The sequence below is a fragment of the Balearica regulorum genome, chromosome 29 (assembly GCF_011004875.1).
Source record: "Balearica regulorum gibbericeps isolate bBalReg1 chromosome 29, bBalReg1.pri, whole genome shotgun sequence".
NCBI lineage: Eukaryota > Metazoa > Chordata > Aves > Gruiformes > Gruidae > Balearica > Balearica regulorum.
The window spans coordinates 439,978-460,618 of record NC_046212.1 but is presented as its reverse complement, the minus strand read 5'-3'; the positions used below and the strand labels follow the sequence as shown (position 1 = coordinate 460,618).

The following is a 20,641-nucleotide window of genomic DNA, read 5'->3' as shown; positions in this document are numbered from 1 at the left end:
AAGAGATTTAATAGAAAGACGGGACAGCAGCACGCGTGTCGGTCACGTCCCTGCGCTGGGGGAGCCCCTTTCTGCTCCGCTGCTCTCTAAACACAGCCGGGAGAGCCGACCCCACGCCGACGGGTGCTGATAAACCTCTTCCCACCTGTAGAGGGATCAATTAAAGTCCCATAACTCACTGAGCTGGAGCTGATGAGGTTTGAATAGCAGGGAGGAGAGCTCTCAGTTATGCCCTTCCTGGGAACACACTTGGAAGGTGCAATCCGGTCCTCGGCATCACGTCGCCGAGCCTCTCTCAAAAGTCCAATTCAGGTTAAGTGACTGTGGATACCTTGCGATTCTCCCACCCAACCTTTCACGTTCTTGGAAAAAGCCAATGTGACCTTTCAAACATCCCTATCTATTTACAGAAACTTCATTTCCACTCAGCTAAAAGTGAATTTTGAAAAAAATTCCATTTCCCATTGAGTTACAGCTCCCCTGCTCAGCCCCACACAGGTCCAGACCCCGGGACAGAAGCTGCTTTGATATCCACGAAGCTCAACAAGCCAAAACACATCCAGAGCCCTCAACCGGCCCATCAAGCAGTGCATCAGGGACCAAGTTTGGACCAGGAGGACTGCCACCTGAGCTGGCCCCGGTCAAAGCCAGCGGCAGGATCTCGTGAAGGTCCAGAGGCTGTCACGCTGGTCGAGATTGCAAATACGTGGATTTCCGATCGTGAAGATGAGTCCTACTTCAAATGGGCTAAGACGTGCTTTAAATAGTCTGCTTGGCCTGCTGCATCCGATGGGAAAATCTCCTGGCAAATGTCACAAGCCTGAGCACCCTTGGAGGCGAGGACAGCGCCTTGCCCGAGCGTTCCGTCCTCCAGCATCCAGCCCGGCGTCCAGGATGTCTGCGAGGAGCGAAGGGGAAAAGCGGTCAGTGGGAACGGTGGAGGCAGCCTCTTTTCAAGCCCCTGGCTGTGTCTGCCACGCCGAAACGCAGCCTCCAAAAGCAGACACCACGGTTTTGTGCCCGCGGAAAGGCTGGGCTAAGGGCTGCTCCCCCGTGCTGGAGTCTGGGGGAGCTTGAGTCCCCATCCTCGCCCACATCCACCGGAGGATCCTGTCTCCATGTGGCACCTGAGCATCCTCCATCACCCATCGCTTACCCCTCAGCAGCTACAGTCACTATCCAAGCCAGAACATGAGAAAAGTGCTTTTGCAAGAAGCAAACTGGAGCGCATTTGTAATTTCCTTTTTGTGCCATTATCATTTAAGTGCTGATAAGGCACATTAGGGCTTTACCAGACAGGTACCGCTTCCACTTCATTCTTTCTTCTCCTTCTTCTTAAAAAGAAACTACCTTCTAAATATAGCCCCAGCTGAAAATCAATAGCTTTCCCCAGGAATATGTAGCCACGGCAGCCGTGAAATAATTTTTAAGGGCCTCATTTGGGAGAAGGAATGAAAAGAAATGGGCTTGGCATTACAGGAATCCTCGCCGGTAAGTCCAGGGTTGGTATCCCACCCGTAACACACACTGTGAAGGCTCACCAGGAGGACTGAGGGGCCAGAGTTTAGGATATCTTTAGAAATCATCCTTTTGGGGGTGTATAAATCAGAGAGAATAAAGGAAATATTTAAGAGCTCGTTTAATTTGTGATCCAAAGGAGGTCGAAACAGTTTTTCCCCCCTGAGACTGAATCGACTGCTTCAAGGGTTCCTCAAGGCCTCAGAAATGATCATGGGAGGGACGTCTCCCAAAGCGCATCGGGTGCTGCTTGGCAGCCAGATCCCAGCGGCTTTTATGTACTTAATTCCCCTGGGAACCGGAGAATTAGGTGCCTAGAGACTTTTTCAGGCCATAACCCTAAACCTCCACTCTGCCGCAGCTTCCCATGCATTACAGCAGGGCTGATGGAGAGGATGCTAAAGATTGACAGATGCCATTACGTTGGGAAGAGCACGCAAAAGTCACAGACAAAAACCCCCGTGAGCCTCACAATTTACCTTCACAGGTCCTCGGATCTCTACCGGGACTTTAGCCTCAGCAGGCAAAGCACTTTCACTGGGAGCATCTTCCCTCCGAAGGGCTTCCGGGGCTTCATAGAGGTCCAGAAGAGTCAGGAAGGAGTCCCCGACAACCGGGGTTGACGCCGCCAACTCCTGCGGGCTGCAGCAAGCTCTCACTTCTTCCTTGGGGGCTTTCACGGTAGGAAGCATCCTACAGGTTTTCAGCCACGTCTCTACATCCACCTTCTCGCTCCTCTCTGCCTTGTTGCTGCCAAAAGCTACGGCAAGAGCAGCTCCTCCAGTTCCAGCGCCGAAGACGCTGCCGTTCGCAGCGCTTGGCGGGTACTTGCCGTCGAAGCCGGGCAGCGTGTCGACAGCGTGTGGCTGCGCCAGGGGATGAGCAGAGCCCTCCGGGTCGGAGGCAGCAGACGCCGGGGCCTCTGAGCATTTCTGGTGGCTGTCCGGTGGCCCTTCCCCTTCCTCCATGACCATATCCTCCGTGCACTGGATCGGCAGCGACACGGGGATATCTTTGAAAGAAAGCAAGCCAGAGCTGTCATTCCCGGGACTTAACGGCGTTTGTGTTTTGCCTTCCCATTGCCTCAATCTCCTTTTGCGATTGCAAAACAACTGGGCGCTACCTCCTTGCTGGCAAAGCTCGCGTGACCCCATCGCTCGATTAAATATGAGGCTGGACCAGCGACGAAATGGCATCTGAGGACAGCCAGAAAGGGCTGCGAGTCAGAGGGGTATTAGCTACCTTAGGAGACGTCGAGACATCGCTGCGTCCCCAAAAGCCGGGCTGATCCCAGTAACGGCTTTGGTTTAGGTCCTGTCTGGAGACATTTATTTGCGCGCCAGCCCCAGGAAGGACACGCAGACGGCAGAGCTGCGGGGAAACGAGGCGAGCACAGGGGTGGGGAGCACACGAGGCTGCTGGTCTCACACACATGGCAGCCATTTGCCCAAGCCAATCCCTCCTGACCACAAAAAACACCCTTTAAGGTCAGGAACAATGTGCAAAACCCCGCGGGAGTGATGTGACTGCTTGGGGGGGGGGCACAGACGAGCGCGTGGACCACAGCCGGGGGACTGGGAGGGAGATTATTTGGAAAACCAGGCAGGCTGCCGGGGAGGGCGAGAACATTTCCCCAGGTGGTTTCCAGGCTGTGGAGGCTCCACTGCCACCCCTGCTTCCCAAAAACACTCCAGGCAACACGTACCATCTGCCCCACGGTCCTTCCCCCTCTCCCCAGGGGTGAGACGTGTGAATAGCAGCAGTACGCCTGCGGCGGTTTTAACGTGACTGTAAGCAGACACGCGCACGCGTTACTCCGTGTTTGATGGAGAAGGCGAAGCCAAAAAGCCACAACAGCCAGCACGGGTTGCAGGGCACGTTTCTGCCTTAAACCAGCTTCACGTTACCCCCACTTTCCACAGCCAACTTCTTGACAAAGGTTCAAATTACACTTGTCAGCCCGGATCTGCAGTTTCAGTGCACCCTTCCTGGCCCCCGCTGCTTACCGAGGACGGGTCCCTTCCTGGCAGTCAGCTTCTGAAGGAGCTTGCCCTGCTTGATGCACAGATCCTGCAGCCTGGCGAACTCCTCGCAGAGCTGGAAGAATATTTCTTCCATCTCCGTTGCACCTGATCGGGAGAAAAGCAAGAGGAAATGACCGTCTGGGTGTTATCTAAAGGCAGCGAGGAGCCGCCAAGGTTACCCCGAGCTGGTGGGATGGGGAGGACCGGGCTCGGTCGCGCTGCAGGATCCCTGGACATCCCACACGCTCATGCGCGTAGGACTGCAAAGAAAGAAGCACTTCCAGTTCTCTTACAATTTACACAGAAAAAAAAAACTGAAAAGGGAAGTGATTCTGTCCAACTCAGGGGATAACTGAACGGCCAAGTCGGGCTTTTCCACCCCTCAGCCCACAGCTGCCGCAAGCTCAGCTCCAAACAACCAAAAAGTCCCATTTATTGAAACATCTACCTGGAAAAAGTTGCATTTCCCTTTCACTCGGTACCAAGGGATCTCATTTTTTGGTGCAGCGGTGTGAGAGCAAACAAACTCCCAGCAACAAACCCAAACCCGAAGCGTGGCGGGCACAATTCCCCTTTCTTGAGATTTTCAGCCCCGAGCTGCCCCTTCTGCTCTCAGAAATACCCCGCAAATGAAAATCCAGCTCATGCCCACATGGTATGCGTTAACCAAATATTGTTACTATGAAGAAAAATCTCTCTGCATTGTGTTCGACACATTTCTCTTTGCTTTAACAGCTGTAATGTGGATTAGACTTTCCCGTTTTACCACATTGCACCAATTATTACCAGTCTGAAAGATAATAAATAAAACCAAAGCCTGGTGCAAATCTGCAAGCCATCTGCAACGTAGGTTTTAATTTGAAAGGTTCGTGCAATCTCGATTAGCATAAATATGCAAATCGGCTTTGCTTCCTGTCATATTTTCCAGGTTCGCTGCTGCTCAGTGCTGCAAATTTAAGCTCCGGCTCTGTAATTAGGGGCTCGGCTGATCGGTTTGATGGAGCCTCGTCTGACGCTCGGGGCAATGTGGATTCCCCGGTAAGGGCGAAGGGCAGAAATCCCGACCGGCCCGAAGGAAACGCACCCAGCGCAAGGAAAACTGCAGACAAAATGGTAAGGTTCGCTTCCAGTGCAGGGTATTTCTGCGCTTCTCACACCACAAACAAGCCGTGATGGTAACTACAACATATTTTTGGCTGTTTGGGTGCCACTGATTCTTAAAAACCAAGGATAAACATTTGGACCCTCCAAAGCAGCTAATTCCATAGCTAACATATCAAATTAAAGATTAAGAGGATATATTTTGTCTGAGAGTTATATTTAACTATGCCAATTAATTATTAAGAGGTGTGTGATCTGGAGCTGTCATTCCCAAGCAAGCCTGTATTGATTTTGTACGATCCCTGCTGTTTTTTTCAGTAGTTAACTGCTTCTTCATTTCCCCCAAATTACTTCTGTGACACTAGGAGGATGGTGCACCAGGAGGTTTTAATCTCCTGCGTAACCTGAAAAGCGTTTCACAAATTGCAATTAAAAGAAGCAATCTGCAAAGACAAAAATCCTAGGGAAATCAGATGCTCGGGGTTCACCGAGCGACTCGGAGGGGCAGGACTTGCCTTCAGCCGTGTTCTCCCTCGGTGCCGGGGAACGGGGCAGGTTTAATGCCGTGAAAAGCCCATCCCCATCCCATCCCCTGCGACGCAGCCCGACGTGGACCCCGTGAAGCTAAAAAAGCTCCATTTTCCGCAGAAGCACACTTACTCTGGCGGGGGGCCCTCCTTTCCCCGGCCGGGCAGCCGCGGTGCGACATCGGGCTTGGCCAAGTTGCAGCTAAAAAAAGTTCAGCAGCAGCAGCAAAGTTTGGGGTAGGGAATTTCCCCTTCAGTTTTTATGCTAAGAGCGAAACCTCTGCACGGCAACATGGCAGGAAACAAAGCAGCAGAGAATTACAGGCAGCCGCTGCGCAGAACCAGGGTTTAAATTTAGCTCTGAAAAGCACAGGAGATGATTATGAAGGGCTAAGGGTGGCCTCACGGCGGGTGAGTGTTGGCTCCTCTCTGCGCCACACTGGGTTAGGCAAGTGCCTTTTCTGTGACTTAGTTTCCCCCCACCTTTCTTCAGCGACTCGTTAGCGCTTTAACGTGGAGGCTGCTGGGTATTTGTGCGTCTGCAGTGCCCCGGAGCCCTGCCTGACTTATCCCCTGTAAGGCAGCTAATATTCAAGCTAATAGCCCAATAATCCAAATTAATACTCACTCTGCCTCAGGTTAAATCCCCCAAATCCTCCGTACAGCACAGAAGCCAAGGTAAAATCCTCAGCTGGGTGATTAAAACCTGCCCAGGGCTCGTCCCTCTGGGATCCTGGAGAAGCCGCCGGGGTTTTCCCTGCCACCCTCCTGCCCGTCTCGACCGTAGCCTCTCCTGGGGTGCACGGGGGGCTTGGGGGCTGCTCGTGCCTTTCCTCGCAAGCGCAGGAATCCCCTGCCGAAGGGCTCGTACCTGTCACATCATCCCTGAAGGGGCTCTGAGCGGCTCTTTCACACCACCGATATCTCACCTGGCTTTTCCAGGGAGTTTTCATGGCGTGGCAAGCAGCTGCTGATCCTCAGGCCGAAGCTTCATGAAGATACCACCATCTAGTGTTAAAGATGAGTCTTGAGGAGGCGGGGAACGGGGTGCTCGGAGCAGGGGGCTTGCCGTTTGGGGCTGCCGCCTTGTTGCACGTTGTGGGGGGATCATGGCCCCATCCCCAAGCACAGCCTCGGGGCGCCGGTGGAGAGCAGCGAGCTGGTGCAATCGCCAGGTTGACGGGAAGATACACGCTAATAAGGGATGACACAGAGGGATGGGAATAATTAGCAAGTTCCCATGTTGGTAGTCTATTTATAGCAACCGGTGTGCTCACAAAAAATATTACCAGCAATTATTGCATCCCAGTAAAACTGACAGTAAATAAACTCCCAACCACAGGAAACCGCTGTCCCCGAGCCAGGAAGCTCAAGAGGCTCCGCAGTGCCCGCGGGATAATTAATAAATAAGAATAGTAACAACAAACGTGGCATGAACTAAGGAACAAGTGTGGGGAGGAAAGGCATTCGCACCGTGCCAGTGCCTCTCTCCCCACCACCCGGCAGCCGGGCACTATAGGATCTGGCAGTATGCGACCTATAGGACCTGGCAGTATGGGACCTGTAGCTCCCAGCCCCCCCAGTGCCAGGCTTTTACTGGTCCCCAGCACACCTGGGGTCACGCACTTATGGCCTCTATAGGCCCCTGTGGCTCCCACCACCTGCAGCACCAGGCCCTTGTAGCCCTTGTGGCCTTTATAGGCCCCTGTGGCTCCCAGCACCCCCAGTACCAGGCCCTTGTAGCCCTTATAGCCTCTATATGTCCCTGTAGCTCCCAGCACCTCCCACTAGGCCCCTCTAGCCCCTATGGCCTCTACAGGCCCCTGTGGCTCCCAGCACCCCCAGTGCCAGGCCCTTGTGGCCCCTGTAGGCCCCTGTCACCCCCTGCACCCCCGATGTCAGGGCCCTATAGCCCCTATAGCCCCCTGCCACTCACGGTACCCCCCCGTGCCCAGCCCATACGGCTCCTATAGACCCCCGTCGCCGCCGGTTACCCGCTGTCAGGCCGCCGTTCCGCCCCACACCCACCCCCCCCGGGGAGGGAGGCGCATAGCCGGCGGTCGGCGCTAGGACCGCGGGCCGTCTCTCTCCTGTCTGTCGGCGCTAGGACCGCGGCAACACCGCCTCGTGCACCTGTACCCCGGGGCGGTGGCAGGTGGCGGCGATGGCTCCGCCCTTCTCGCGCGCCGGTCCCGCCCCACCGGGACGGCACCTGCGGTCTCGCGCCAGCCGCTGCCGCCGTGGAGCCGGGTGAGCGGGACCGGGACCGGGACCGGGACCGGGAGGGGGGTGCTGCTGCTGCTGCCGGGCAGGGCAGGGCAGGGCAGGGCAGGGCAGGGCGTGCCGTGCCGTGCCGTGCCGTGCCGTGCCGTGCCGGTCTCGGTCTGGCTGCAGAGCCCGTGAGTACCGGGGAAGAAGCCGGTTCGGACCCCCAGTACCAGGAGAATAAGGAGTTCGGGAGGTCCCGGTGTGGAGTCTTCTCTCTCTGGGAAAAGGGGAGCCGGAGGGTCCCGGTGCAGAGTCTGGGCCGGGGGTGTCGATGTGGAGCTTGTTCGGGGAAGAAGTCCGGGAGTGTCGGTGGGGACCCCTCCTCCCCCGCGGTACCGGACTCTGGGAGGCTCCGGTGCGGACATCCCCCCCCGCCTAAGGGGGAAGGAGGGTCCGGGGGTCCCGGTGCTGAGCTTCCCCGGGGCAGGGGCACCGGTACCGGTGTGCACCCCCCGGAAGGGTCTGGGGTCCCGGGACGGAGCCCCCCCCCGCCCGCGATGGGGGTCCCGGGACGGAGCCCCCCGGGGCAGCCCAGCGGGTCTCCGGGGCTGCGTGGCTCCGTGCACCGCGGTGAGCAGGATCCGGCCCCCTTTAACCCCCCCCCAGGGCATCCCGGCACCCACCCCCGGGGGGGGCAGAGCCGCCACCCAGCCCCTCTCCGGGGGTCCTGCCCCCCCCCCCCCCAACACCGGGACCCCGCGGGCTCATCCCAACCGGGGCGAGGCCAGTGCCTCGATGGCGGGGGGCCCCGTGGGACCCCCCCTTCCTGCCAGGCAGCACCCACCTTCCCCTCGCACCCCCTGGATTCACCGGTTCCTAACACCGGCACCGTGCCGCGACGCACCGGGACCGAACACGGGAGCAGAGAGGAGCTCACCCCGGGTGCAAAACTCACCCCAGCTAATTTTTTTTATTATTATTTTTTTTTGGGGGGGGGGGGGGAAGGGATTTTGGGGGGTTTTTATTTTGCTTTTTGGTCCTTTCGGAGCCCCCGCGGGAGCTGCGTTGTCGGTGTTGTGCGCCAGCCCCGAGTGCCACCCTGGGGTTCATTAGGATCTCCGCGGCTAACGAGCGCGCTTCATTAATGTGGTCACAGCAACGTCGCAGGAAGGAGACTCTTCGAGAGATGCGGAGATAGTAGAAACGAGGTTTTCCTCCCCAAAACGTGTTGCTTTTCGCCGCTCGACCTCCTTGCGCTGCAGCGGCTTGTGCCGTGCGACGAAAGCATCGGGGCTCAGGGGTGCGAGCGGAGCGCGAGCGTCTTTGCTCGGACACGAGCAGAAATTGAGGTGGATTTGGGGTTTTTATTTTTCCTCTTAATTCTGCTTTTTTTTTACCCCTCCTGTGGAGCTGGTGCCACCCAGTCCCGCCACGACTTGGGAATGGGCGCCCTTGGCAGTGAAGCGTGGTCCGGCCGCCGGCTTTGATCCCCGCAGCGCTGAAAGCGGTGACCCCGGGGACCGCCTCGGCCCTCCTCCTTTACAAACCGAAGCTTCCTCGGCCTTGAAGTTGCTGGCAGGTGCCCTTCTCCGCTCCAGGGCCGCACCATTTCCAAGGCGATAAAAAGAAAAGGGGAAAAAAAAAAAAAAAGAAAGAAAAGAAGCAGAGGGGGGGGACACACAGACCCCGAATTGGAGGAGGAGGAGGAGGAGATGCTGGTGAATGGCTCCCGTGGAGCTTGTCCATGCTCCGGCGGCAGCGGCTCACAAAAAGCAGCCGCGGGAGGGTTTGCTCCGGGTGGGAAAGCTCGGCCGGTCGTGCTGCTTTACACCGGGTCCTGGCGGAGGATTTGCAGCCGGTGCTGAGCTCTCGGCAGCGTCGCACCGGACGCTGAATCTGCCGCTCCGATTCAGCCGAAACCAAAGTGCCACAGGGTCTTGCGTTGGTTTTCCTTCCCAGCGACGATCCAGGCAGGAAAAATACCCCGGGGAAAGGCTTTTTCCACGTGGTCAAAAATATTTTGGCAAATTTTGTGGCTTGATTTTTTTTTTTTTTTTTAGCTTCGTGGTGCTGGTCGTGGCGTGCACGAGGAGGTTGTGGCGGGGGGGGGGATGCTGCAGCGGCTGGTTCGGTCGCAGGAGAAACTGCTGGGGACGTCCTGCTCTCGTGGTGGCCGGATCCGGCGCATCTCGCAGCTTTTTTTGAATCTTTGCTTTTTCCTGGTGTTTTTAGTGTGGATTTACGAGCTGGAAGGGCCACGGGGGGGGATTTTACAGGTTTTGTTTGCCCCCTTGCAGGGAGTGAACTTTATCTTGAGATGTAATTAATACTATATTAATATCAAGGGGATGCACGCGATGTGCGTCCAGTCTGAATTAACCTGCGGGTGTTTCTCCTTCTCCCCAGGTTAGTGGAGCGGAGCGGAACATCATGAAGCACCCCGAGACCCCACGTCCCTGAAATTCCCATTGCCGCAGGCAGAACCTTCCAGAAACCGCACAGAAAAAAAAAAAAATTTAAAAAAAAAAAAAAAATGAGGCTTTTCCGGAGACGCTACAGCCCCTTGAAGGTGGCTTTGGCAGGCGCCGTCTTCGTCATCTTCCTCTTCATCCTGCAGAAGGACGTGGGGAACAAGGACCCGAGCGAGGAACCCTGGCTGAAGAACATTGTCCAGGGAAAGGACCAAGTCCTCGACCTGATGCTGGGGGCGGTCAACAACATCCGAGACTCAATGCCGAAGCTGCAGATCGGAGCTCCGGTTCGGCAGGAGGAACCACCGCCCAGCGCTCGCTCCTGCCTGCCCGGCGTCTACACGGTGGCGGAGCTTCGGCCGTTGATGGAGAGACCCCCCCAAGACCCCGCCAGCCCCGGAGCCGACGGCAAAGCCTTCAAGAAGGATCGATGGACGCCGGAGGAGACGAAGGAGAAGGAGCGAGGTTACGAGAAGCATTGCTTCAACGCCTTCGCCAGCGACCGCATCTCCCTCCAGCGAGCGCTGGGACCCGACAGCCGCCCGCCGGAGTAAGAGCCGTCACCCAAAGAGCCCCACGGGTCTGTTTGCTCCCGGGGGGACACACGACAAGTTTAAGGGGGGGAAAAAAAAAAGGCAGATCAGGAGCGGGATGTCCCTGAGTGTTGGCAGGGAATCGAATGGAGGGAGGGCTGAAAAAATACATATATTTTTGTTTTTTCCCCCTAATTTTTGTCCTCTTGGGGTTGGTTTGTAACAGCAGTGGGCAAAAGCTAGCGGTGGCCCTTTGTGTCTCTGCGTACCTGCTCGCGGCTGGGTGGCTCTGGCATCTCCCCCCGCCTTTCCCTCCTCTCCCTCTTTTATTTCAGCCGGCTCCAGCAGTCGGACTTTTTCTTTTCTTAGTCGAGTGGAACAACCTCAGACCCCGCTGGGGTTGAGGGGGGTGAAGGAAGCGACGTAAACTCAAGAGATTTCCTCGCCTGCCCTCCAGCCGGATTAAAGCACGGCCCCCCCGCGAACCCCTGCCTGCTCGGGGCGGGGGGGTGGGCTGGGGAAGGCATGGGGAGGATTTTGGGGTGGAAAAAAAAAAGACTTGAATAGGAGGTAGAAACCCAGTCCTGGCATGGAAACCGCTCCCCCCGCGCTGGCAGGCGATTATCCGTGCTTAGCAGGTGTAGCGGTGACAATGGGGGGGACACCGGGGCCAGGCGGGCGGCAGGAATGTGATTCACTCGACCGGTAGAAATTAATTGAAATCAAAGCAGCGAAGAGCCGCCAGGGCTGGGAGCCGATCTCCTGCCGCGGGGTTTGGGGGGGATGAAGGGGGGGTGTGTGTGCGTGTCCGTCCCGTCTTGCTTAGACTGCTGCTTTTCTCTCTCGAAGGTGCATCGACCAGAAATTCAAGCGGTGCCCCCCCCTGCCCACCACCAGCGTCGTCATCGTCTTCCATAACGAAGCTTGGTCGACGCTGCTGCGGACGGTGTACAGCGTCCTGCACGCCTCCCCGGCCCTCCTGCTGAAGGAGATCATCTTGGTGGACGATGCCAGCACGGATGGTGGGTGGGAGTGGGATGCGGGGGGCCGTGGCGGGATGCGGGGAGATGCCGAGCATCTTTCCATCCCCGGGAGCAGCAGTTCTGAGCCGCTCGGAGGAGAAGCCGCTCGCGCCGAATCTCCGACGCACCCGCACCGGCAGCCCGGGATGCACTGGCAGCTCTTCCGCGTGGTTTTGCATCCACCCGGGAGCATCCTCAGGGATTTTTCCCTTCTCCAGCACTGCTGTTAATCCAGCCCTGGGGAAAAACCGGGCGCTACTCCCACATCCTGCAAACATCCCGTCCGCCAGCCGGCCTGCCCACTAGGCTGCGATCCTCATTAGCTACGCCCAGAGCAAATTAACGATGTGGTTCAGCGTCAGGGCGCTGGAGAGGAGCGGACTTTGCCCTCGCCCTGGAGATAAATCCTCCCTTTCCACCCACGGCGTCTGCACGGGCGCCCAAGGAACAGAAACCTTGGGGCGGTGCAGGGCTTTATCGCCCATGAACTTGGCTCCCGCTGCAGTGGGGACTTGGGGTCCCTTCCCAGGTCGGGTCTCCGGATATCCCGGTTCCCACTGGGCCATTCCCAACTTTTGGCTTGGTTATATCTGCCAAGGAAGGAGAGCAATCCCAATTTTTCTGGGTGGCACCTTATCCGCTGTCCCTTCCCTCGGTGACAGCTCATCCGCTCGGTCCCGGTGACACTTTAACCGCAGGGCACAAGGCTTTCTCACCCCGTTGTTCCTCTAATCCCTCTCGGGTGGAGGATTAGACAGGGTGGGTGGCCGGCTCCTTTGCAAAACTCACTTTTTTTTAGCCAAAACCACTGTTGGATTTGGAGGAAAGGAGGGTCCGTGCGTCCCCGGGTCTGAACCCGGGTGCAGGATGTGAGCGGCAGGGAGGGGATGGGCGGGTGGGACACAGGGACCAGCGTCTGCCCCGCTCTGACGGAGCTGGTTGCTTTTTTCCCCCACCCCAGAGTACCTGAAGGACGAGCTGGATCGCTACGTGGAGCAGCTCCAGATCGTGCGAGTTGTGCGGCAGGAGGAGAGGAAAGGGCTGATCACGGCGCGGCTGCTGGGGGCCAGCGTGGCCAGCGGTGAGGTCCTGACCTTCCTGGATGCCCACTGTGAGTACCCACCACCTCCCGGGGGTCCCCAACGAACTGCGGGGGAGCGAAGTTGTCTCCTCTCGATGGCCAAACCCTTCCCCGTGCTCCAGGCGAGTGTTTTCACGGCTGGCTGGAGCCCCTCTTATCCCGCATCGCCGAAGAGCCCACGGCCGTCGTAAGCCCTGACATCGCCACCATCGATCTCAACACCTTCGAGTTCTCTAAACCCGTCCAGAACGGCAAACAGCACAGCCGGGGCAACTTCGACTGGAGCCTGACTTTCGGCTGGGAGGTCGTCCCACCCCGGGAGAGGCAGCGGAGGAAGGATGAGACCTTCCCCATCAAGTAAGCTTTGGCAGGGAGGTATTTTTGGGGCTGGGGTGCTGGTAGGAAAGGTTGGATGAGCCCCAGGAATGTCATTTTTGGACCCAAAGGCTGCAAAATGAACCGACTGAGCGTGCTTGGGGTGGCAAAGAGCTAGGTGCCCTGTGCTGGGAAACCGCCCCTTCCTCCAGTTGTTTTTGCTCTTTTTTTTCCAACAAATTTGGGGTTTTCCCTGTTGGTTTTTGTGCCTTCAGGTGGGTGACACTGTCCCTTCCCGGCAGAACTTCCCTTGTGGGACGCTTGGCTTGAGGGATCTCGGGTGGCTGGTGTCCGGGAGAGGATGCTCGGGCACGGTCAGTGCCGTGGGGCTGGCAGAGGAGAAGCCTCCCCTGGGGTTTGGCGAACATGGAGCCGTAAAAGACCTTTTGCAAAAACACCTTTGAATTCCCTCCAGCCGTCCCTCCGCTCCTGCAAAGTCTCTCGTTCAGGGTTTCATCGCTGCCTCGTATCTTCTCGCTCTCGGATACCGAGCTACCCGGGCACAGGGCGGGCACCTGCGCCGGCACAGGGGCCAGAAGATGTCACCTGCAGATAGGACCGCGCCAAACCCCCTATTTTTACTTTCTTATTTCCAGGCAGAGGAACCCTGAAGGGCTTTTCCTGCTGCACCTCTCCGTCTGTGCCCCACGCTAAGCCGGGTGCTCCCACCGGGAGATATCGGACACCCTGCCTGGCCTCGTCCGCATCCCGTCCCCCGGCCGGCGGCAGGGCTGGCTTTGTGCAGAGGTCACCCAGGAGACGTCCCCGTCCCAATAAAGGTCCTTTTTACCATGAGCCGGCGATTTGGCTCCCGGCAGCGTCTCATCTCCGCTCGTCAGGAACGCAGCAGCTCAGCGAATCCTTTTTTTTTTTTTTTTTAATTTTTTTTTTTTCCCCCCTTGAATAAAAGGAAGTTTCTGTTCCAGCCTCTTCTAAAGATCAGATGGAAAAGATTAGAGAAGCCGGTGGAGTGAATGGGGCGCCGGCCACTGAGCTCTAATCTCCCCCCTTCTTCTTGGCGATAGCTTTTCTGTAACAATATCCCCCTCTTGCTTCGAGTCGAGAGCCGGCGGCGAGGCCCCTCGGTGTCACGCTGCCGCCTCCGTCCCCTCCCGGCAGCCGGGTCTGGCCCCTTGGCCAAAGCCACCACATCTGGGGCACAGCTGGATGGGGCATGGAGATGGGGGGACAGAGAGCTGCAGAGTGCTCACACCCACCGTGAGGGCCGTGATGTCCCCAAAACTCGGATTTCTGCTCTTCTATTTTTATTTTAACCCTATTTTGCCCCCCTTCTCCCTTCCCCGTAGGTCCCCGACCTTCGCCGGTGGCCTCTTTGCCATCTCCAGGTCCTACTTCGAGCACATCGGTTCCTACGACGATCAGATGGAGATCTGGGGGGGCGAGAACGTGGAAATGTCCTTCAGGGTACGGATGGGTCGGTGCCGTCTTCAAAGAGCCTCTTCGGGGCTGCTCCTTGGTGGGGGGCCGGGGTAGGGGGGGGGGGTTGGATCCCCCCAACGTCTCGGGCGTTGCCTCCCCGTAGGTCTGGCAGTGCGGGGGTCAAGTTGAGATCATCCCTTGCTCCGTCGTGGGTCACGTCTTCCGCTCCAAGAGCCCCCACACCTTCCCCAAGGGCACCCAGGTCATCTCGAGGAACCAGGTCCGCCTGGCCGAGGTCTGGATGGACGACTACAAGGAGATCTTCTACAGGAGGAACCAGCAAGCCGCGCAGATGGCCAGAGAGGTACCGGCCACGCCGGGGGGCTTCTGGTTCTCCTGCGGGGGGGCTGATCCTGCTGGGAGCTCAAGCCTGGGCAGAGGGAGGAGGGACGCTCAGCCTGGAGGTGGGAAAGAAAATGCGGGTGAAAAGATGTAGCCAAAAAGCTGTTTTATTTTTTCTATTTGGCCATAACGTTTTCGAGTTAAAAAAAAAAAAAAACATCGATTTTTTTTTTTTTAAATTGGTAAAATTTTTTTGTTACAACACCAAAACGTTGTGCCGCGACGCCAAAACGTCCCGACCCTCTCGGTGAGCAGCCGGAGGCTGAGGGTACCTGCCGGGGACTGGGGATGTCTTGCAAGACCCCAACCACCGGTCTTGGTCCTGGGCATGCCATGACGGACGATGACAAAGCTGGGACGACCCCTCAGCTCTGAGCCCCGGCTTGGGAGGGGTTTTTTGGTTTTGGTTTTTTTTTTTTAATTTATTTTTTCCTTGCTGGCTTCGGAGGTTAGTTTAATTTTCTCACGTGACTTTGTCGATAGAAGACGTATGGTGACATTACAGACCGGCGCAAGCTGAGGGAGCAGCTCCACTGCAGGAACTTCACCTGGTACCTCCAGACCGTCTACCCGGAGATGTTCGTTCCCGACCTGACTCCGACGTTTTACGGAGCGGTAAGTACTGGGGTGCCCAGAGCATCCCGCTGGGCTAGAAATAACCCCGGCAGTGAAGTCCCCCAAAAGGTTGGGTTTAGGGGGTTTGGATTTAAACCGGCGTGCTGGAGGGGTTTGGTGCAGCCGTGTCCGTCACCGCGTCCGTCACCGGCTGGCGGGGCCGGTTCAGGCTCTGGTCGATGGTGAAAGAGCTGGAATCCGGCAGAGCTGGTTTGGGGCAGGTTGCTGGGTGGGGGACCCGCGGGGACGTGGCGCGGGGACGTGGCGTTGGGTTAAATCGGGCGAAAGAGCTGAGAGCTTCCGCGAGCACCGCGCCGGCGTTGGCACGTGCGGGGCGGGTTTGGAAAAAACCGAGCTGGGGACGGGCGGGATGCGGATCCCTCCGTCCCTGAGGATGGAGCTGCCAAAAAGAAGGAAAAAAAGAAAAAGAAAAAAAAAAAGCAGCCCCTTTTCTCTGAGCAGGGTGTTGGGGTCTGAGCCCGACCTGCCTCGGCCAGGGCGATGTGAAAGCGGCCGTTGGATGCGGCGAGAGCCGGGCGCTGGCTCCTGTCCAGCTCTTAATTCACTTTTGTTTCCTGAACCCTCGTCCCGGGCGGCTCCCACCTTTGACTCGGTGGAACGGAGGTGTTGGCACGGGCGTTCCTCACGTCCTGGAAAGGACAAGGGACCCGGACGCGGTGTCCAGTACCGGGGTTGTTTGTACAGTGATAATTAAGCGCCCTGCAAAGCACAAATCCGAGGCGGGTCCCTCTCCCGGGACCTCGAAGCCCAGCTCACCCCCATCCCTCTTTTTTTTTTTTTTTTTTTTTTTTCTTTCCCCCCCTGCAGATAAAAAACGAGGGCACCAAGAGCTGCCTGGACGTCGGTGAGAACAACCACGGTGGGAAACCGCTCATCATGTACCCCTGCCACGGGATGGGGGGCAACCAGGTGGGCACCCATCAACCCCCCCCCTGCCCCGGGGGTGACTTTTCTTGGGGCGCAGCAGCGTGACGTCCCCTCTCTGGTCTTGCCCCCTCCCAGTATTTCGAGTACACGAGCCAGCGGGAGCTGCGGCACAACATCGGGAAGGAGCTCTGCCTGCGGGCGGGCTCGGCCTCGGCCGAGCTGGGCGACTGCCAGTACCGGGGGAAGCCGGGGCGGGTGCCGGCCAGCGAGGAGTGGGACCTGGCACAGGTGAGGACATCCGTCGCCATCCCGCGAGTCCCTTGAGGGGACGGTGCCATCATCCACGATGCTCCTCTGCCGCTTCCCCTCCGTCGCATCCTTCATCCCACCCGGCGTTGCTGACCTGGTGCTGTCTTTATTTTTGTCGGCAGGGCCGGCTGATTAAAAACCCGGGCTCCGGTACGTGCTTGACGGCGCGAGGGAAGCACCCGGCGATGGTTCCCTGCGACCCGGCAGACCCCCACCAGCTCTGGTCCTTCACCTAGTGGGGAGCAGAGCGGCCCGAGCCCCCGGCCGTCCCCAGCCGCTCTCAGGAAACAAGAATCCAAAACAACCTCCCCCCCCCCGCCTTTTTTTTTTTTTTTAATTTAAGAAGTGAAAGCCTTAAATATGCTGCATTTCACAGTTGCCTTGAACTCAGTCCCGTGCCTTTGGAGCAGGGAAGCCCGGGGAGCTGAGCTCGGCCAGCGGTAGCCCACGGAGCCCGAAGCACGTAGGGATGCCCGAGGATGCTCGTTGGTACCCGCCGGCTGCTCGTCCTTCCCCTCCCCGGCTCCAGCCAGAGACTCTTAAAATTCCTATCGGGCATTGAAAAACGCGGCACGTGAAAGCCGGGTGGGAAAGTCCTTCCGGCGAGGAGGAGGATGGTGACTGGCCACGCAGTTCATCCCGCGGGAGGGTGAATCGTGGCTTTTTCGTGGCCCCGCGCGCGGGTGAGGGAATCCACCCCCCCCCCCCAGTACTGCCAGGATCGGGCCCTCGCCCGCCGCGGCACCGCGAGCACCGTGCGTCGCTGCTGCCAGGATGGGAGGCAGGCTTGATTTGGGGCAGGGGGGAAGTTAGATTACTTTTTTTTATTATTATTATTATTGTTATATGATGATGATGATTACTTGGTGCAATTCTGCTTGTGCTGATCTGGAGGAAGGTTTTTCCCGGACAGCGTAGCTCCAACGCACCGTGGCATCCTCCCGGAGAGGCTGTTGCCAGCACCCGGGCAGCAGATCTCCTCCCTCCTCTGGTTTTCTTCAAGCCCGACTACTGTAGCTGCCGCTTTCGTGGCCATTTCATTTTTATGGGGGGTAAAACCCCTCCTGGAAGTGGCGCGGGGGTGGGAGAACCTGTCTTTGGATACACGACCTCAAATAAAGAGATGATTTATTTTACAGACATCCCGTCTCTGGCGTCCTCCGAGCGCCCCCCACTCCTCCGATTTCGTTTTCCTCCCTGGAAACTCCCTTTTGCAGCCTTAAAGGGGAGTTAAAGCCACTTTTGCAATGAGGTGTCTAATTTGGGGGGGGTTCCAGTTTGGGTTGGGGTATCCCTGTGCCGGGGCGGAGGCTTTGCTGCCGTCCTTTGCTGTGTTCCCTTCACTGATAAAACAAGTAAGTGATTATTTGGAGACCATATTACCCATGAAATCTTGTGTTTTCTGTAGAGATAAGAGCAGAAAAGCAGCAGGTGGGTTTTTTCTTTCCTTTTTTTTTTTTTTTTTTTTTGAACCAGGTGAACCAATAATCACCGCTACCACAAACGCTGTTTTCCAGCGTACATCGAAAACACCGCTGCTGCGGGTTCACACACCCCCCCCCCCAAATGGCCTCAATTTCTTTTTATAAAGAGGGGGGAAAATATAAAACTGCTTTGGCCAGAAATCAGGTTTTTATTACCAAACATATTGGTGTTTCATTGAACCTCAAGCTGCCCCGGGTACGTCTCATCCAGTCCCTGCTCCCGTGCCGCCCGTCCTGGGCACCGTGGATTATTATTAATTTTTTTTTTTGGAGGATGTGAAGGTCTTGCCTGACGTTTGCCCCCATCCCGGGGCTGACGTGGGCTAAAACTCTTGGATGCAACCCGGGGATAAATGCGACGCCGGAGTCACGGCTGGGGCTTGAGACTGGGAGAAACTCATGACAACGTTGTCCGAGATGCCCGGAAGAGGAAACCCCCGGGGATTTGGGCTGCTTGTCCAAAGCCAAGGGCGACTTGGGGTGCACCCAGGGGTGTTCAGCCCTGGCCTTTGGGGCCGTGTGTGTTTTGGCAGAGGGACCAAGGCTGCTCGATAGGGCCGTCTCACCTGGGTTTCTTCCCATCCCTCCTTCTCCGTCCCCTTTTAAAGCTGCCGGAGCCGCAGCCCTCATCCCAGAAGAAAGGTTGCTGTGGTGGTCCAGGATGATGATGCTGCAGCTCGTGCTCCTCGCCGCCCTCGCCCTCTGCGGTGCGTTCTCCGCGGGAAGCCACCGGCCTCGTTAGCTGGTGACGACCCTCCCCGGCTCCAATTCCCTCCTTTCCCCCCTCCCCCCATCGTCTCTCCCGCAGGACGCTGCTTCGAGCAGGATCTCGATGGGGTGCAACGGGTGGTCGGTGGGACCGAGGCACGCTCGCACGCCTGGCCCTCCCAGGTGAGTCCTTCCCGGGGTCAGCCAGCGAATCCCGTGGGGGGTCTCACCCCCCCAGGACCATGCGGTCAGACCCCCCCCCCACGTCTCACGTCCCCCCCCACCCTTCCTCTTCTCCAGATCTCCCTCCAGTATTACTCCAGTGGCAGCTGGCATCACACCTGCGGAGGGTCCCTCATCCAGAGAAACTGGGTGATGACGGCAGCCCATTGCGTGGATCGGTGAGCGGGGACCCCACCTTCCTCTCGTGGAAAAGCCGTTTTCCACCAAAAACCTTGCCAAGGAGAAATTTTGGCTGCCCCAACCCAGAGAGCAACGGTCCTTTGCTGGTCCGTTAAGGGGTTTCACGGACCGTCTCTGGGAGCATCTCCTTGCGCTGATCCTTTCCATACCAGCTCACGGTTAAAATGATAATAATTTATGGCCCGATCCTGTGGGGTTTTTTTCCTTCCTGGCAGTAACCTGAACTTCCGTGTTGTGGCCGGCGATCACAACCTCAACTCGAACGAAGGCAGCGAGCAGGTCTTCAGCGTGAGCAAGATCGTCGTCCATCCCTACTGGAACAGCAACAACGTCGCTGCGGGGTAACGTGTGCGGGGAGGGGGATTTGGGGGGGGGAAGGTAGCGTCGCTGGGAATGGGGGGGATCCTTGCAACGTCATCTTCCTCCTCTTCTTTCCAGCTACGACATCGCCTTGATCCGCCTGGCCACCTACGCCAGCCTGAACTCCTACGTGCAGCTGGCGGTCCTGCCCCAGGAGGGATCCATCCTGGCCAACAACTACCCCTGCTACATCACGGGCTGGGGTCTCACCCGCAGTGAGTGCCGATGGGTCGCCCTGACCTTAAATCGCCCAAAAAACATGGGAAACGTGGGGAGCTGAACGATATTTTTAAGTTTTTTGAGGTGCCAGGAGGCATCACGCAGGGTTTTGCTCAGGGCATGGAGTTGCCCAACGTTGGGTGGGATCGCGCCGAGGTTCTGGGAGGAATTTACGCGGGGAATGAGGTTTGGCGGCAGCTGTGGGCTCCGCTTTGGCAAGGGGGGGACGGTTGCCACATCTCGCGGGTCTTTGCCGGCCCGGCGTTAACCGGTGCTCGGTGTCGTGCAGCCAACGGGCAGCTCTCCAGCGTCCTGCTGCAGGCGTACCTGCCCGTGGTGGACTACCAGACCTGCTCCAGCTCTTCCTACTGGGGCTCCACCGTCAAGACCACCATGGTCTGTGCCGGCGGTGACGGCGTACGCTCCGGCTGCCAGGTACGGCCCCGGCATCCCGCTTTTCCCCCCTCCCCGCTCCGCTATCCCACCGGCATCCCCGTTCCTCCCATCTGATACGGGTTCCTCGGTCCGGCAGGGCGATTCCGGTGGTCCCCTGCACTGTGCGGTGAACGGGCAGTACCAGGTCCACGGCGTCACCAGCTTCGTCTCTAGTCTGGGCTGCAACGTCCAGCGCAAACCCACCGTCTTCACCCGCGTCTCTGCCTACATCTCCTGGATACAGAGCGTAAGGCGACAGCGGGGCTCGGGCGGGCGGAGGCCGAGACCCGGCGCTGTCGTTGCGCCGATGAACCAGCTCCATCCCTGCTCGACTCAACCGTTGCCTTTCTCCTCCTTCCAGGTGATAGCCCAGAACTGAGCGGCGGCACGAGAAGAGCCCGGTCCCCGGCTCGGGCGATGGACATCATCTTCCCCCACATCTCAGGGGTTTAAAACTCGTAGCCGGTGTCAATAAAATCTGTTCCTCTCTCCGGCGTGCTGGTGGGTGCTTTGCCCCGCAGCCTGGCAATCCTTTCTCCTCCAGCCCTCAGCATCCTT

At 57.8% G+C, this 20,641-nt stretch overlaps 3 protein-coding genes across 3 annotated transcripts; 2 read left to right on the top strand and 1 right to left on the bottom strand.

Moving 5' to 3' along the window:
• Positions 1 to 436: 436 nt before the first annotated feature.
• Positions 437 to 5,352, bottom strand: LOC142598696 (uncharacterized). Its single transcript, XM_075737932.1, has 4 exons — positions 5,304 to 5,352; positions 3,525 to 3,647; positions 1,998 to 2,530; positions 437 to 898 (listed from the first exon to the last, which is right to left on the bottom strand). The coding sequence occupies exons 1-4, from the start codon at positions 5,350 to 5,352 to the stop codon at positions 734 to 736; spliced, it is 870 nt and encodes a 289-aa protein (XP_075594047.1). The 3' UTR covers positions 437 to 733.
• GALNT6 (polypeptide N-acetylgalactosaminyltransferase 6) lies at positions 4,396 to 17,424 on the top strand. Its single transcript, XM_075737931.1, has 11 exons — positions 4,396 to 4,655; positions 9,785 to 10,399; positions 11,232 to 11,404; positions 12,366 to 12,515; positions 12,608 to 12,842; positions 14,168 to 14,285; positions 14,404 to 14,604; positions 15,126 to 15,257; positions 16,086 to 16,187; positions 16,281 to 16,433; positions 16,577 to 17,424. The coding sequence occupies exons 2-11, from the start codon at positions 9,912 to 9,914 to the stop codon at positions 16,688 to 16,690; spliced, it is 1,866 nt and encodes a 621-aa protein (XP_075594046.1). The 5' UTR covers positions 4,396 to 4,655; positions 9,785 to 9,911; the 3' UTR covers positions 16,691 to 17,424.
• A 1,090-nt stretch (positions 17,425 to 18,514) lies between these two features.
• On the top strand, positions 18,515 to 20,575 carry CELA1 (chymotrypsin like elastase 1). The gene is made up of 8 exons (XM_075737933.1): positions 18,515 to 18,645; positions 18,747 to 18,829; positions 18,947 to 19,047; positions 19,285 to 19,410; positions 19,508 to 19,644; positions 19,938 to 20,083; positions 20,181 to 20,330; positions 20,445 to 20,575. The coding sequence occupies exons 1-8, from the start codon at positions 18,600 to 18,602 to the stop codon at positions 20,460 to 20,462; spliced, it is 807 nt and encodes a 268-aa protein (XP_075594048.1). The 5' UTR covers positions 18,515 to 18,599; the 3' UTR covers positions 20,463 to 20,575.
• Positions 20,576 to 20,641: the final 66 nt, after the last annotated feature.

Coding starts and splice junctions, on each gene's coding strand:
- LOC142598696 (XM_075737932.1), bottom strand. CDS start 5,352: ATGTCGCACCGCGGCTGCCCGGCCGGGGAAAGGAGGGCCCCCCGCCAG. Junction 3,648..5,303: donor AAGGAGGGCCCCCCGCCAGA/GTAAGTGTGCTT, acceptor TCTCCCGATCAG/GTGCAACGGAGATGGAAGAA. Junction 2,531..3,524: donor CAGGAAGGGACCCGTCCTCG/GTAAGCAGCGGG, acceptor TTTCTTTCAAAG/ATATCCCCGTGTCGCTGCCG.
- GALNT6 (XM_075737931.1), top strand. CDS start 9,912: ATGAGGCTTTTCCGGAGACGCTACAGCCCCTTGAAGGTGGCTTTGGCA. Junction 12,516..12,607: donor GACCTTCCTGGATGCCCACT/GTGAGTACCCAC, acceptor CCCGTGCTCCAG/GCGAGTGTTTTCACGGCTGG. Junction 14,286..14,403: donor ACGTGGAAATGTCCTTCAGG/GTACGGATGGGT, acceptor GCCTCCCCGTAG/GTCTGGCAGTGCGGGGGTCA.
- CELA1 (XM_075737933.1), top strand. CDS start 18,600: ATGATGATGCTGCAGCTCGTGCTCCTCGCCGCCCTCGCCCTCTGCG. Junction 18,646..18,746: donor CGCCGCCCTCGCCCTCTGCG/GTGCGTTCTCCG, acceptor TCTCTCCCGCAG/GACGCTGCTTCGAGCAGGAT. Junction 20,084..20,180: donor GCGTACGCTCCGGCTGCCAG/GTACGGCCCCGG, acceptor TCGGTCCGGCAG/GGCGATTCCGGTGGTCCCCT.